Raw genomic sequence first — 16268 nt, 5'->3', positions numbered from 1 at the left:
CTATCGATTGATCAAAAACCTTTCTATTCTGTTGTAATTTTCGTGGTATTATGATATCTCGCACTTTCTTGCCTACCTCGTTTACCACCGTAAATGATCACATTGAGTGATTCTCTATGGCGATGCAGGTGCCAACTAACTGTACGTCGTCGGACATGCCCTCGCACACTTTGACGCAAGCTCACTCGTGCTTGCTTGTTAAACATCTTTGTTGACGCAATCAAAATCATCATCATTATTAATTTTCACTCATCGCAAAGCATTCTTGTTTTCACTCAGTCGTGGTCATTCAAGTCGTCGTTTGACGCTTGGTCGTTTCGTAGTCATGATGAGTAATGCCTAGTCACTGTAGTCATTACCACTTATAGCTAAGCATTTTACTCATTTCCAATCAGTTGGGATCATTAAATGTTGTCGTTTAACATACTGGACGTTTTGTAGTCATTAGCAGTCGTGACCAGTCACACCTGGTCATTGTAGTCATTACGACTGATCGCTAATCATTTTTACTCATTTCCAATCAGTTGAGGCCAATACAAGTCGTAGTTTGATGGTGATTACAAGTCATTAGTAATCATTAATATTAGTCATCAGCATTAGTCATTAATTATATCAGTGTCTATTTATAACTATTATTCATTACCTGTCACCATCAATCGCTTACATTCTTTATTTCCCTCCTCACACGTCCGCTATTTGAGAGCGGCCTAGCGCACAGATCACGCGCACACATTTTCGATAATTGAATTAGTTTAGGAATCTTTCGCCTTAAAGCTTTTCGGACTCATGCAAGTTGCTGCAGCCGAAGGCACTGAGCCCGGCATTCTGCCGCTAAGTACGTCTTACCAGAAAAAAAGAGCAGAAAATCCAGACACAAAATACAGCAATCTCCGCACACGCACTGCGGTGAAAGGCGTCCACACTGTGACTGTGTGGAAGTTTGACAGCGAAATCACCGTGGTCGAAAGCGTGCTGGGGCGAACCACGTGACCCATGCTGACCAATCGTTGGCGCAGCGGCCCGGGGAGAAGAATCGCGCAACTCTTAACAATTAGTGAGTGTCTACACCACACACTTATTGGACTGGTGGCGTCATCTAGCAAAGCCAAAGTGCACTACAATTTTTGTGAAATCGTGTTAGAGACTGTAGATGGCAGCACATGTCTAAAACGTAGCCATATACTCTGCTAATCAAGTCCTTGTGCTTGAACTACCTTTTCTTTTTCCTTTTGCATATCCCGCTCATCGACTGCCATGCATGTAGCCACGACGATATGATCAACCGTTATGGTTATTGTAAAAAATCCACATCAAGTCATTACCGCAGGTGGATCTTGCATTGATTACATATTTGCACTACTCTTCGATGCAACCAGCATCAACTATAAGTGGTATTTCGCTATCGCATGTCGCTACTCGCTGCCCTGGCGACAACACAGGAGCACACACGCGACTAAAGCTAAGTTTCTTCACAAGCTGTGCTTTGTTTATGTCAGCAGAACATGGGCCAGCACAAATGCATTCCTGCAGTGGAGTAATCTGGGCAAGTGCGGATTAGACAGCCAGTTCTTTTTCTGTGGCTTATAAAAGCACCTCTTTTGAGGTGGCACTGGCTTGTGATTATAGCGCAGTGCCTGGTCTAAGCCTGTGGCTATACGCATGGGTGTCCTTCTGCGTTCAAAGGGGCACAATAAATGACAGCACCTTTCAGTTTATCTCGAGTAAAGTAACTCTGCCATACTTCGAGGCTAAATGTTTGTTTCGGCATAAGTACATATATATTTAATGCTAATAAAATTGTATTGAATATGAAAATGATTTTCAGCTTCGGGAATCAAATTCGTGGCGTGAAACCTCAAAGGGCTCAAGATCATCGCTTGAAAATAAATGGTACGTGGGGCTGCCTAGCTTCAAATTTCTGCCCGCAAAGAAGTGCCTTAGCATAAGTAAAGTTTGTGAAATCCAATATTGAGGCGATACCTTACTGTTCTTTCACATTCTCTGGCTTTAAATAGTTCAGCAACTCTTCAACCTCATAAGGAAGTAATAATTGTAAACTGCTGTTTCAGTTTGTCGCCATTATCTTTCAGAGCAGCACTACTGACAGTCTACCAGTGCCTTCAAAAACAATGTTTTTGCGACTAGACACTTCGTCTCTTCACAAGACTAGTTAATCATGCAATAATTCTTGAACACAACTACTTGAAACCTTTAGGTGTATGGCTCGACATGGCTCCCCTTGGCTCCCAAATGGCTTGCATCTGACTCTCCTTGCGGATTCTGGTACGCACGAATTAAGTTGGCAACTCGCTTAATTATTATTCTCCTAATTTTACAAATACATTTTAGCATGCCGCTTTAATTTATCTTACTTTACGAAACATAAAGTATCGACTTTACATGACGCACGATCATGTCAGGGTGGATTCAGCGCAGCCAGGCTGAATTGAGAAAGTGCCTTGTCGTTTTCAATGGTCCAGCGAGCAAACGCGCGGCTTTTCGTGCTCTGCTCTTACGTGCATGCAATTTCGGCCGATTCCCGAGGAACATACGCGTCATCGCTGTGCCCGAAAAATCGGGAGCGCTACGGAGAAATGAAAAGCAGTGCGACGCGGACCTGTTCAAGCTACGCTTCTTCAAGCGCGAACGACTGACTGCATTATGCGTCTGGATCTGGCCGCCCGTCGACATCGCCGAGATTCATGATTTCAGTTCAGGCGAGTAGTTTGATACTTGCCTGGATTGGCGTCGATCTCGCGTGTGCTAACCTCTGCGCGCCATTCGCATCGGAATTCATTTGCCTTCTCGACCTCGAGCAGATGGATTCTTGAAATCGTGAAGAACCCGCAGTTAGCCTGTTCGATCGCGCCAGCATCGTCTGCGCCCTCTACGCGACCATGTAGACGAGGCTCTGTGGCAGTACCGTGTTGTGTCGTCTGCTGCCAACGACAACATCATGGCGGATTACCCAGCATGCATCGCTTCATTCAAGCTCCCTATGTACGTGCGGCGATATCACATGCCGATTTCCAGTTGCAAGAGCTATGCTTATGAGTTTTCGTTCGCAACATCAACACAATACCATTAATTGCTTTGTATGCTTCGTTAACCACACTGTCCAGTGGTAGACGGCAGGTGAAAGAATAGGGCACAGAAATAGCCATCGGGTTATGTGACGTCATGAGAATACGTGACATGGCTGACTCTGCTGACGGTGCCCTCTAGGGCTTAGCTTTTTAGACGGGAAGGCTAGATGGGAAGCCAGTCTTCCAAGGTCCTTGAATCTTAAGCTCCACACGCTGCCGTTAGGGCAAGCAGAGAGGTTCGCACGACTCGAATAAACTGCAGACATGCATCTACGTCGAGCTGTCTTATATATAATTTTGTAGATTGCGCCTGTATGCAGGATGTGTGGGGCAATAAAAGTACATACTGAAAAGCTTGTTGACGCACGACTAGCATGAATGTACTACATGAACCAAGATCTCCAATTTGAATTGACCAGAGAGCCGTCCATGCTGTAGTGCATACTTAAGGACGGAGCTTCTGTATCGCCCAAATTTGTACTCCTGCTTCCACCTGCGTCCGCACGACAATGTTCGCGAGGTGTTTGCGAGGAATACAGTAAAGCTATTAGGAGAGTGCACACTATTCTTAACAGCGCTTGAAATGCTTCATAGAATGAAGCTTTGTCGTGGAGGGCGCCGTGACTTTAATCAGAGGCCCTGGTACAACCTTCACGCTTTTCTTGAAGGCGTTCTCAGCTTCGTTTAGAATCAATATCGAGAGATAGTTCATCGACCTAGTTTTGTCTATAAGAAGGGCCGCGAAAGATGTCTAGCACGAGCGAAGGCCCCCATTTATAAACGCGAAAAAAAAAAAAAAGGGAGATGAGAGCAGAAGGTGGACGCCAGATCCAAAGGCGGCATCGTAGATGTGCTTAGAATACATGGATGAGTGCTGGAGTGGCCGTTCTTCTACTTTTACTGCACAAGGGACACAGAGGTGACGGAGTGAAAATGCGCCACTTGCAGCGATTTCGTAGTGGCGAATTTTATCCCTTTAGAGATCCAACGAGGACTTGTGACTGAGGTGTATCGTTATTGTCCACGGTTACGTACCTGTGAGACGTCAGCACAATGGACATTTTGGCCATGTGCTGCAGAGCACTGATGTATTTGACGACGCGTCTACGGCCCGCGGCGCCAACGCCTACGTAGGGCTCGTCCAGGAGTAGCACCCGTGGCATCCCCAGCATGGACACACACAGCGACAGCTTGCGGCGATTGCCAGCACTGCACACCGGAGAAGCAGGGTCATCTCGAACCAGGTGCAGGCCGTAGAGTGTGTGGTCCTTTTAAATCATTTGAGTTGCCGCAGCGTTCGAACCGAAGCGAACCACTCATATTGCTATGTTTGTGGTGTTTGTATAATATTTTCAAGTTAAAATGTCACCCAATTGATGCAGGTAGATAAGCTATCGATCATTGAAATTACATCACAAACGCGGGCCGTTGGGTATTAGAAACGAGACAGAACACATCAAGATTTTAGAACTGCATTAAACTCATAAAAGAAACAGCAGCTTAGCTGCACTGCGCAATGATTATTTCTGCATGGTTTGGTCTGTGTGCCTCAGTGCAACTCCGAGGAAAGCTGTCTTTCCCGTTGGTCGGCATGTGGTTTTACTGGGAAAGTGTCTCATAAGTTGCGTCACAAGAGCCTGTCACCAAAGCGTGTCACCAGAGCGTATTATTAAGAAAAACAATTGTCCCCACGCTAGAAATCGAACCACACTTCCGCGTACCAGTCGAGTGCAGTAACCACCACTCGACGCGGACTTCCTGCGAACGTGTCCATAATTCGCCTTGTCTAGCGTAAAGGCGCTGGGCGGCATTGTGGCAAATAAAGAAATAAATATAAAAAATAAAAATAAAAAGGTTTTATAATAAAGGATATACAAGACTAGAATAATAAAGAGTAAAAAAAATAAACATGAGGCCACGTCTACTGTCGCAGAACCTGCAGCAGCATCTCTAATGCTTTCGCAGTTCTCCAGCGCATGTTCTGCAGTGTCCGTAGTGCTCACGGATGCATTCCTACCTGTACGTGCTAACGAGTTGGTCCGCGATCTCCTCGAGGAGGAAGATGTCGAGCAGCGCGTCCAGGTATTGTTGCGTCATCGGGACGCCCCTGAGGCGCATGAACAGCAATAGCGTCTCTACTCCGGTGAGCATGTCCAAGAGGCCATCTTTCTGGGGACAATAGCCCAGGTAGCGCTGGAACTGTTGCGGAAAAACAGCACGCGTTTTTCTCAGCAAGTTGAGTTGTCGGATTAGACGACGAAGTTAGTCTTCAATTATAAAAGTAAAACAAGTAAGGCAACCAAAATACGAGACAGTGCAAGCCCCATTCTCATAAACCTGCCCTGTCTTGTGACTATATAAGTTTAAACAAACGTTTTTGGCCTAATCGAAAAGAAGCGACATTTTGAACACACGTTGGAACAATGAGTTGCTCTGCCAACTACTTATCAGTGACGTCAGCAATTCCCATCAACTTTCCACTAACAGCGTGAACTGCTACCAACAAGACTTCCCTTTGCAATCAAGATGGCGGTTTGCTCAGTGATTTTGGCTATTACAAATGCAAATGTTGCTATAAGTGCGAAAGTGATCCTCCTCCAATAACATGCCAGCATTCATTGTTGTTCCAAAGGTTATCCCGCAGCGCTCCCGTGGATCCAAAGGATAAGTTTTCTAATGTTTTTTCCTCTTATTTTTTCAATGGTTTAGGCGAGAAGGTGAGTGGATTACGCAGATGCCTGTATCCAGACTTGTCCAGCAGTGTTATGGACACATGACTGGTCAATGGGCTCTGCAGTGCACACTGCTGTGGATGGCCCCATAATTCTAGCACTCGAAGTTCTTTAACGTGCAATGACATCACACAGTTCACAGAAGCCTAGCAGTTTGCCTCCGTCGGAATGCGGCCGCTGTTATTTGGATTGTGCTTGGATCGTCCGGCTCAGTATTCGGACGCCACTGCTGGCCTCTGAGATGTGGATGCGCTTGAGGCTCAGCCTTCCTTTTCCCATGGGTCTCACTTGTAGCTCGCAAGCGCAGCCTCGCTGGTAAGCGAAAAAGCTAGCCATTAAATTGGCCTAAACTTGGCAGAATTAACTAGCTCTCTTAGTCCTATCAGCGTTTCAATAACATTGTACTGGTTCAAGAAAAGAGCGATATGGTTGTTTATGGCTCAGTTACGGTGATGCTTCCGCAGGCCCTTTTTTGCGCCAATAAAATGACCATTGTGCACTTTTGCAAGACTGCCGACCCTGCGTGACGGGCAATTGAGGAAACAGGCTAACCTGACGCGTTTCCTGTACGACCGAGAACGGCCGAATGTAGGCGTCGCCGGCGTGTGGTAGTATCTCTCCGGTGAGGATCCGAAACGTCGTGGTCTTGCCGACTCCGTTGGCACCAAGCAGCCCGAAGCACTCACCCGCTCGAAGCGTGAAGCTTAAGTCCTGCATGAAAGCAAATGCCAGATTAAACGACGGACCTCTAAGGCTAACCAACTTCCATGTGGTGGAAGAAGTGTTTGTCACCTTGCTGTGTCAGCCTAAAGCGTAGGGAAGCACACAGTGGCTGCGCAGCTGTCACGCAGGAGAAAAATCAGACCTTACAGTCTCGCAGCTGCAGTGCGTTCCTAACGCGACATGTTTAATTCCCCAACGTTATAAGCCAGATTGAAAACGAAAATGCATCATCGGTCACGTAATTCCCAAGACGTAAATTGACACCACCAAACCGGAAGGGACAATGTACGCTTCGATGTATCTGCGCTGCGTACGTGTCGCCACCTTGTGCACAGACAGTGGGCACCGAGCAGCTTTAAGCCAATGCGCGGAAGAAAAGCCCTCAAAAAGAGCTGGGATCTATGTCTAAATTGCAAAAGGACTATGGCTGGTCTTGTCCAGAAAGGCATGAGGCCCGTGAATCAAATATTAAAAAAAAATTCAAGGAGGCTGGCAGAAATGCAGGCAAGAAATTTTGAAGGAAAGAGAACAGCTGACAATTGGTCCCCCCTCCTGGCGTTTCCAAATTAATGGGATAGAATAGCTGCGTCCAGTTCATAGCATAATATATGGCCTGCAAACTGCGTTCCGAATATCCCCGAGCCGCAGACGACACAACCACTGTCACCTCCTCAATACCCTTGGACTCGATTACAGGCGAGGAACTGGAGTGAGCACTAAAAAATGTCAGGGAAGTCAGCAGCAGGGCTAGATGGTGTGCCACCGCTCCTACTAAAGAGAGTCAAACCCGGTACGAGATATCTTCTGGTGGTTGCCTTGAATGCGGTCATGACATCCGCCGACATCCTTCAGGATTGGAGGCACACTTGGATCAGTATGGTTCCTAAGAGAAGAGTTACCGACCCATCACAGTGATGTCTGCCTCGTACAGGTTGTTGGCCCATACCCTACAGATGAGACTGCAGAGGTGGGCAGAGGGCAATGTCTTGGTGAGCTGCAAAATGGTTTTAGGACACGCTGCTACCTGGAGGACAATTTTTTGCAATCACCCAAGCTTGGAGATCGCAGCAAAGGAACATCGCCCACTACTGGTTGCCCTCCTGGACATTGCCATGGCTTACGAATCTGTGCAGCATGCTAGCCTGTGGAAGATATTGGACGTCTTCAGGGAAACATGCTATACCTCCTAAAGGCTATTTATACTTCAACAGGGGCAGTTGTGCATTGGGGAAATCGTACATCTGACCTTTCTGAAGTCTCTAGGTGCTTGCGACAGGGCTTCCCAATGTCTCCACTGCTCTTCATGTGTACTTTACAAGTCTTGAGCCGAAACTCACTGAGATCCAATCTGCTTGATCTGACCTAACAGAATCAGGAATTAGAGAGCGGCGACTGCCAGCGCTGCTCTATGCTGATGAAATTGCCCTTCTAGGAGGTAGCCTGGCAAAGCTCCAAGCCCTACTTAGACATATGCTTCGAGGGCTCTTCTCTGGTGCTGACCTTCAGTGCAGGGAAATCTGCAGCCTTGCACTTTGGAGCTGGGACCGACATAGGGGACGATCGAAACCCCATACTACAAGTCCAGCTGATAATGTGGTCATCGACCTATAAATATCTGGGAGTGGTAATGACGACATCACCCAACTATGTAAAAGAAGAGCTTCGGTCAAAAACGAAAAGACGCCAGGCTTTCCTCGGATCCCGTGCGCTATGGTCCTTCAGTCGATTTTAGGTCACCTCGGCGCTTTGGAAGTACGTGGCAGTTCAAAGCCTCACCTTCGGAAACACTGTACCTGTCATTATCTACATGGCTGGCGCTCGAGGCACAACAAAGACAAGCTAGGCGCGTTGCTCTAGGGGTCCACGGCTGCACCCCGAACGAATGCTTCCATCGAGGCAAGCGAAGCAGTGGCGAAACTGGCTTTCAACTGGCGATTAATCGGGATTCCAGATGGTCGCTGGGTCCGGGAGGTGTACAATACCTAATTCGCTCACTAAAGACCAAATGTGTTCCGAGGACAAGATGCCTCGGCAAGAGGTACGGCGTGCCCACTGTCCTTTTATGCTCCACCTCAACGTGAATGGCGCCTAAAAGTACGCGAATTCGTCAAGAAGATGAAGCTCGACCGGTGGAGGATTGCTGGCCAGGGGAAGACGGAAATTGCCACATTCGTGGCCAACAAAACCACCATCGGCCGACAGGCTATCTACGACAACTCGAGAGGTAGCTGCCTACTGTGCGAAGCTCGTAATGAAATGCTCTGAACGAGAATGTTCCGAGCCAAGTACACGGGCGGCCTGGACGTAACCTGTCCACAATGCAAATCCGATGCCGAATCCATCCTCCACATTGTCCTAGAATGCACCGCCCTTGAACCGCCCCCTCAAGATGTGAATTACTCCGTTGCCGACCCACTGCCGGTAGCACCGTGCTTCCAGTCGGACAACAAACCGCCGCGGTAGGATGCCATTGAGGCTACGTAGCGGCGGCTGGTGTGCTGGTGGCGCAAGTGACTCCCAATTTGAAGCCATCCAAGCACCTGGCTATCATTATAGTAGATCACCCGTCAAAAGGGTTTTGGAGTCAAGGATAATCATCATCATCATGCATGACGACAACAAAGCTAACAAAAGCCATGAGGCTACCATACGAACTAATTGATGTGTACTTGTCCGTGCTGCCCGCAATAAGTCCGCTTACTCGATGAGGCTTCCATACTTCATGCGAAATACTTATGCATTATAAGAATACAGTACGTTTCTATGTGATGGATACGATTATAATAGCATAGGTTAGACGTATTAGCGCAAGCTACCTGCACTCGCCTAGTGGCACAGGCGGGCCTCAGTGGGCTATTCCGTGTACGCGTAGTGGGTGTCCTGTAATCTGGTACACATCCACGCTAATTCGTCTCCGCTATACTGAACCTTTCTTTTAAGCCCTCAAGGGAAGGTAGAAATTTAGTTTTGCTGCATATTACATTTATGGCGGCAGTGCTGTTCTCTGTAGGCACTCCGATACACACAGCTACAGCTGTGCTGTTGTTCGACTTGCCTTGAGGACGACGTTGCTTTCGAAGTAGCCGTACGCTTTGTGCAGGCGGTGCACGATCATAACGGGCCTGGAGGTTGCCTCCGTGACGCACAACTGTCCGCTTACCAAGCCTTTCACGAGCTCGGCCTCCGACATGACGTCTGTATCCTCCCAGTTGGAGCGCTGCGCAGTCAACAGATTGTTTTTCCTCGTGGTTTTGCTTTATATTCAGCGCATAGTGAATGCGTCATAGCACTCTCATCAAAGTGCAGCTCTTAGTGTGAGAATTCAGTAGATACGGTGTCGGTGCCTTTTGTGCGGAATGCCAAAACATGGCACACAAGGACCACTCCAATGAGATAGGATGATGCATACAGTGCACCAGAAGTGATAATTTTTGACGCGCGAATGAAATGCGCTCAGTGTGGAATGCATGCAGACCATTCCCGCTCGATTCAATTATAGCGTGCATATATATATATATATATATATACCGGGTGTCCCAACTAACTTGAACCAAGGGATACAAAATAATGCATTTGAGGTAGGTCAGTGAAACCAATTGCATTCAAATGTCATCCTCCTTGCGCACTACAGGCGATTTTTTGTTTTGCAATTACTTAATTAGCTAATTATGTTAATTTTTCTAATTTAATAAATATCGGCTTTAGACCAAACATGTGAATTGGAAAGTTGTAGAGCACCTTCAGAAACCCCCATTCCATTAATTGCGATAAAGAAAGTCTCACGTGCATCTTATTTTCTGGGCTCAAAAGAAAGCCCGCGAAATACAAATAATACCACGTGACTAGTGCATTTGTGCGCCGCGATTGTGGTGCTCTCAGTCGTGGCCTGAGCGAACGAAATTAGCTGCGGCCGTGTCTCCTTTGCCCCGTTAAAGCGGCAGGCCGATATGCCTGCGATGGCTTCTTCGCCCGCGTCCGGCAGCCGGACCACGTGATGGTGCAGTAGCACCGAGAGCGGCGAGCCGACACCACCGGGATTCTAACAAACCCTCCTTCTCTCCCATCAGCGAACTTTACGGCAAACGGATCAGCGATAAGGTATCAGCCACTGAATGTGCGCATACAGGCTTGGGTAAAGGGGCGAGATGACATGTGACTCGACTAAAATTAGCGCTGCACCTTCATTTGCCGGTTCTTTATCGTCATCCGCCTGTCGTGATGTAGGCTGCTGCGGTGCACAGGCCTGGCCAAGATCGCGGTGACGACGGGCGAGCTCGAGCTCGCTCCAACCATCGTTAACATTTCTGCCTGCCGCTGCAACGGGACCATCGGGTCACGGCCGCAGCTGATTTCGTTCGCTCAAACCACGACTGAGAGCACCACGATCGCTGCGCTCAAATGCGCTAGTCACGTGGTATTATTTGTATTTCGCGGGCTTTCTTTTGAGCCCGGAAAAAAAGATACACGTGAGACTTTCTTTATCGCAATTAATGGAATGGGGGTTTCTGAAGGTGCTCTACAACTTTCCAATTCACATTTTTGGTCTAAGGTGAATATTTATTAAATAGCCAATTAACTAATTGCAAAACAAAAAATTGCCTGTAGTGCGCAAGCAGGCTGGTAGTTGTATGCAACTGGTTTCACTGACCTACCTCAAATATATTATTTTATAACCCTTGGTTGAAGTTAGCTGGGACACCCGGTATATATATATATTGACCTACCTCAAATATATTATTTTATAACCCTTGGTTCAAGTTAGCTGGGACACCCGGTATATATATATATATATATATATATATATATATATACCGGGTGTCCCAGCTAACTTGAACCAAGGGTTATAAAATAATATATTTGAGGTAGGTCAGTGAAACCAGTTGCATACAACTATATATATATATATATATATATATATATATATATATATATATATATATATATATATATATATACCGGGTGTCCCAGCTAACTTGAACCAAGGGTTATAAAATAATATATTTGAGGTAGGTCAGTGAAACCAGTTGCATACAACTACCAGCCTGCTTGCGCACTACAGGCAATTTTTTGTTTTGCAATTAGTTAATTGGCTATTTAATAAATATTCACCTTAGACCAAAAATGTGAATTGGAAAGTTGTAGAGCACCTTCAGAAACCCCCATTCCATTAATTGCGATAAAGAAATATATATATATATATATATATATATATATATATATATATATATATATATATATATATCGTGATATTCTGCACTAATAAGGCAGTTTTGAGTTTTAGGTACCACGCCAGGGCCCCGAGTAATCGCCGTCGTGCAAATGTTTCTTTGCAAACATAGAATATGGGTTAGGGACTGTGTTAGATATTCTCAAGAGAACGGTGAATGAATTCACTTACATCTGCGTCATTGAGAATTCACCGAGGTAGTACACTGCAGCAATACGTGACGTTGAGGTATGTATCCTCAAGTTTGATTTGTGAAGCTTTGCTAGTACAGACGCCAAAATATTTGATCGCCAAAGCCTCTTCTCCACTTTTGTTGAAAATTAGGAACCATCAGGTCTTGAGCGTACAGTCATTACTGGTAATCAACGCCATAATTAAATCGCCTCAGCTTGGTCCAGAAAAACGGAAAGGGACGAATATTAACACATCCCAAAATGCTGACTCGAACGATCTTTCTGCCGTGAGCAGCGTCAGTTTCCTTGTGCTCCACTTACGCGCTGCTTTGCATACATATAAGTAACTTGTATAGTAAAAGCAGAATTTTATTGCGCGTTTCGAGCAGGTTCTGCCCTTTGTTGCGTTTGCAGTGGAAGTGAAGCATGCTCAAATAAACCTAGCAGGTTGCCTTGAGTCAAGTTTCTTCAGACCAACTGCTTTATCGACGAACCTCTCGTTTACCTCATTTATCATCCCTGCTTGCTCATTAGCACAGACAAAAAAGGGCACCAAAGTTACAAATGTAAGTGCGATACATCCGAGTAAATACGCTAGCAAAAACTACAGCAATGTCACGTTTGCCAACATAAACAGGACTGCGCCTATTCGTCGGACAAAATGGACAGAATTACCGCCGGCGAGAAAGTGGAAGCAAGGTGCTCTTTGCTGACAGGGTTTCCTACACCGATTAGCCTTGAGGTAACCTCTTTGCATTGAGTGTAAATAGATACACAAGAGCTTTGTTTTTCGAAACTGCAAAGGTACAATGGAAGTTGCCCTATATGGTTATTAGCTGTAGAAGACTGCCCAAGGCCAGAATGGAACCACACGTCTGGTTTTCTTAAACGCTACCTTCTTGCTCCCGACGCGTCTCCGCGGTGCGAACGCCCGTTTCTTGGTGTACGTAACTCCTGTGTCGTCTTCGTTGTAGGAGACCGTTGGAACCGAGCTGAGCGCCTGATCTGCCCTCCGTAGCCAACGGTCGAGGATGAGGAGTATCAGGAACACGACAGCGCCTTCGACGGAGAGGGTTGCGACCTCGTAGAACGCCGAATACGGGTGCACGTCGAACGGCTGGATCAGGTAGAGCGTCGGGTCCGGGCTTTCCATGTCTGCGAGTTCAGGATGAGGACTTGAGTAATACGCCAACACTCAAATCGTTCATAGGATAATATTCAGTGTGAATAGGCAAGCGGAAAAATCTCAGATTTTCGGAGCGTAGTACACACGCACATTTGCATGCGGTTTTGAAGGTGGATATTGCCTCAGAGGTGCACGTGGTGTAGGGGTAGAAAATACGCTGCGCGCCTGCCTTTAATCGCAATCACTAGGTAGTCGGAAACTTCAATAGAAACTCAAAGCAGTCAGCCCAGGGTGCCGTAAAAACAAAGTATAATCTGATACGCGACTTAAATACCAAAGTAAATAGCAAGCCGGGGGAAGGGGGCATTAAGTGAACATGGCCCACGATCTAGGAACATCATAAGGTCTTCAGAAAATGGAAGAACCGGGAATGAACACGGAAATGCCCCACTGGGGAGACTAAAATGATTTAAAAATCTTATTGTGCTTGTACCCTGGCATTGCGCAGAATGTGGATGTCATGGAAATAGTGCGAAGCAGTGACTCAGATATATAATTCCCCGCGAGTTCTTCTGCCCTTCCTGATATACAAAGGAATTTTTTTTTCGCGGGCGCAATCTTACCACTCTTCCTGCGGGGTACTATTTTCCACTTTATTTAGAGTTTTAGGCCAATCTAATAAAATATAATTGTGAAGTTCAATTTTTGTGACATACCAACATCGCAGGTGAGACAGCGCCAGCCACACGTGATTTGCCAACTCAGGCCGAAACGCAATAAACGTGCGACTAAACGCGTGATGAAAGCATGACGTACACATTGGGCGCGAGCTCCACCCTTGGAGCGTATTGCGCTAGCGTTGACCGAGAGGAGCAAGCGGGGTCACCTTACTACTCTAGCTTTCACTGCTCCGTAGTTTTGCTTGTTAGAAAGTGTCAACGTTGGACATTTTGATTTTGCGTCATTCTGAGGCTGCTGCAGTCTCTCAAAGCTGTTGCTATTGTTCGTTACTGTTCCTTATTTTATTTTATTTATTTATTTATTCGATACTGTTAATCCCATCAGGGATTTTAATGTCGAGCGTACGCGGCAGAACACGGTGTAAGCTCCCGCTACTGCCCGAACAATAAGCTCAGTAAAGCTTTGGTTAGCGAAGACCTTAATAGGCGAAGAAGAGTGCGATACTCCTCATGTGTGCAGCAAGCATTTCAACCAGTAAAATATTGTCAGTGAAGTTGGCGCTAAACAGTTCGGTGAGTAGCGGCCGAAGGCCCGGCACGCGCGTTTACGTTCTTGCGCTTACTATCTTGTGTAGGTAACGAAGACTAATTGCCGGCAGAATGAAAAATATGCTAGCTCCTACAAAAAGCATTATGCTCCCACAGCAAGCAACGTTCCTCCGAAAGCCAGGACGTCTCAGGCTTTTTTTCCCCCATTGAAGGCGTTGAAGTCCGCCAATGAAAGTTTCACTGAAACGAACTAAAATATTTTGCCCCAACGCACATCGATAAGCATGACGAGTCGTCTTAGGCAACTTCAGCGGTATAGAAGAAGTAATTTTAAATCAGCGGGAATGAAAATAAACATAAAGAAGAACATTAGAAGTTGCTGTCTACTGAGTAATGGTCAACAAAGCTATCCTTCGTGCGGGGAAAATAAGCACCCACTCGAAGCCCGAGCAACGCTGCTTGGAACTCACCTCCGCAAAGTTGCATTAAAATATTTCTCTGATTCATCTCCACCATCCCCATTGAATAATCTGCTATATACAAGTGAGCAGTCCAACGGCGGCAGTATCCGAAGGCGCTCCGCATTTGTCTGACATCAGATAACACCGCCTGTCTAGCAAAGAGATCTTATCCCTGTGATAATTGTAACAGCTTACCTCTCCCTATATGTGTGCCAACTTCAGTTATTTTCATATCAGTAATAATAACGTTGTAGCTGATGTGTGTAGTCGTCGCAATTAAAGCTCGCCATGCTACATTTTGACAGCCTGTTGACTCGGTGAAGTGCTTTGTTACCGAATGATTGGGCCTAATACCTGAACTTAGGCTTACAAAACAGACCAATGCCGAAATGTACATTAAATAAATAAATAAATAAATAAGTAAATAAATAAATAAATTCAGTGACAACGCGCAACTAAAGTGCTTAGGAAAGGGAAATAAGGAGGAGAGGAATTTGATGAATAACACGGTATGATGGAGCACTGAGCGAGGGTAGAGGGGGGAAGCCTCAATTCGCAGGTCCCAGACTAAGACAAGTCCACTTGTCAAAACGTTGGCTCGACCTACGAACTGAGTCTTCCCCCCTCTATCCTTGTTCAGTGCTCTTTCATACCTAGAAAAGGGAAGCATCACTCAGCGGCAGCTGTAAGCGTGTTGTCCACCTAGTGCATCACGTGGGCGCTGTCGAGAGCGGGCGCCACCGTATGCCCTGGCGCCCAGTATCCATCCCCGCAGTTCTGAATTAATCGTTATTTTATGCTCCCATCGCTACATTAATTTTAGCCCTGTATCGTGAACGGTGAGGTTTGGTTTGCTTTAAAGGTTTAACGTCAAAAAGCGGCTTTAGCTACGACGGACGCCGTAGGGGAGAGCCCAGAAATTTCGATCGTCTATAGGGTTATTTAATGCAGGCCGAAATCGCATAGCATATAGCGCCTTTCTTTTCGCCTCGATCTAGAAGCTGTCGACGTGGCCAAGAATATATTCCGCGTCCTTGAGTTCGGTATTCGAGTGCCCCGATTGCTGAGCCACCCCGGCGGGACTTAACTGGTGAGGGGAAGTTGAATGGGTAATAACTCACGCTCGCAACACTGCTTCAGTGACAGCTTGGCCTGGGTGACCTTTGTCCTGCACTGGATCTGGAGCTGCACACCTCCGAGCCGGCACACGGTGCTCTCGGCGGCTAGCTGCAGCACCTTGGTCATGGCACGGGAGTAGGAGCAAGAAGGCAGCAGTCTCATCACTTGTCGCGCTGTGCCGATGACGGCTGAGACGATCGCGCTGTCCACGTCGTCCGCGTAGTGCTCCATGAACACCTCGCCCAAGCAGCCAAGGGTAGCTGCAGCCAAGAAGAGATAACACCGCCTCAATAAATGCGACTATGACATAGCCTTGCCTTGTGCAGCCATCTGTGTACAACGCAATATTTTAACAGCCGCGGCTCAACAATGGCCGGAGAGCTTATTCACCA

At 46.6% G+C, this 16268-nt stretch overlaps 1 protein-coding gene across 1 annotated transcript in view; it reads right to left on the bottom strand.

Annotated features, from left to right (window-relative positions):
- Window positions 1-16268, bottom strand: part of LOC146176568 (phospholipid-transporting ATPase ABCA3-like) — a 65197-nt gene that overhangs the window by 4710 nt on the left and 44219 nt on the right. The window contains exons 17-22 of the mRNA XM_084581326.1: window positions 15879-16136; window positions 12871-13096; window positions 9597-9795; window positions 6371-6529; window positions 5104-5285; window positions 4122-4295 (exon numbers count right to left, since the gene is read on the bottom strand). Of these exons, the coding sequence (XP_084437452.1) occupies window positions 4122-4295; window positions 5104-5285; window positions 6371-6529; window positions 9597-9795; window positions 12871-13096; window positions 15879-16136 (1198 nt within the window). The remainder of the gene's footprint in view (window positions 1-4121; window positions 4296-5103; window positions 5286-6370; window positions 6530-9596; window positions 9796-12870; window positions 13097-15878; window positions 16137-16268) is intronic.

This window comes from Amblyomma maculatum, chromosome 10, assembly GCF_055883805.1.
Source record: "Amblyomma maculatum isolate TAMU_Amacu chromosome 10, ASM5588380v1, whole genome shotgun sequence".
In the NCBI taxonomy this organism is placed as follows: domain Eukaryota; kingdom Metazoa; phylum Arthropoda; class Arachnida; order Ixodida; family Ixodidae; genus Amblyomma; species Amblyomma maculatum.
Note: the sequence above shows the minus strand (reverse complement) of the source record. Positions and strands in the feature narration are given on the sequence as shown.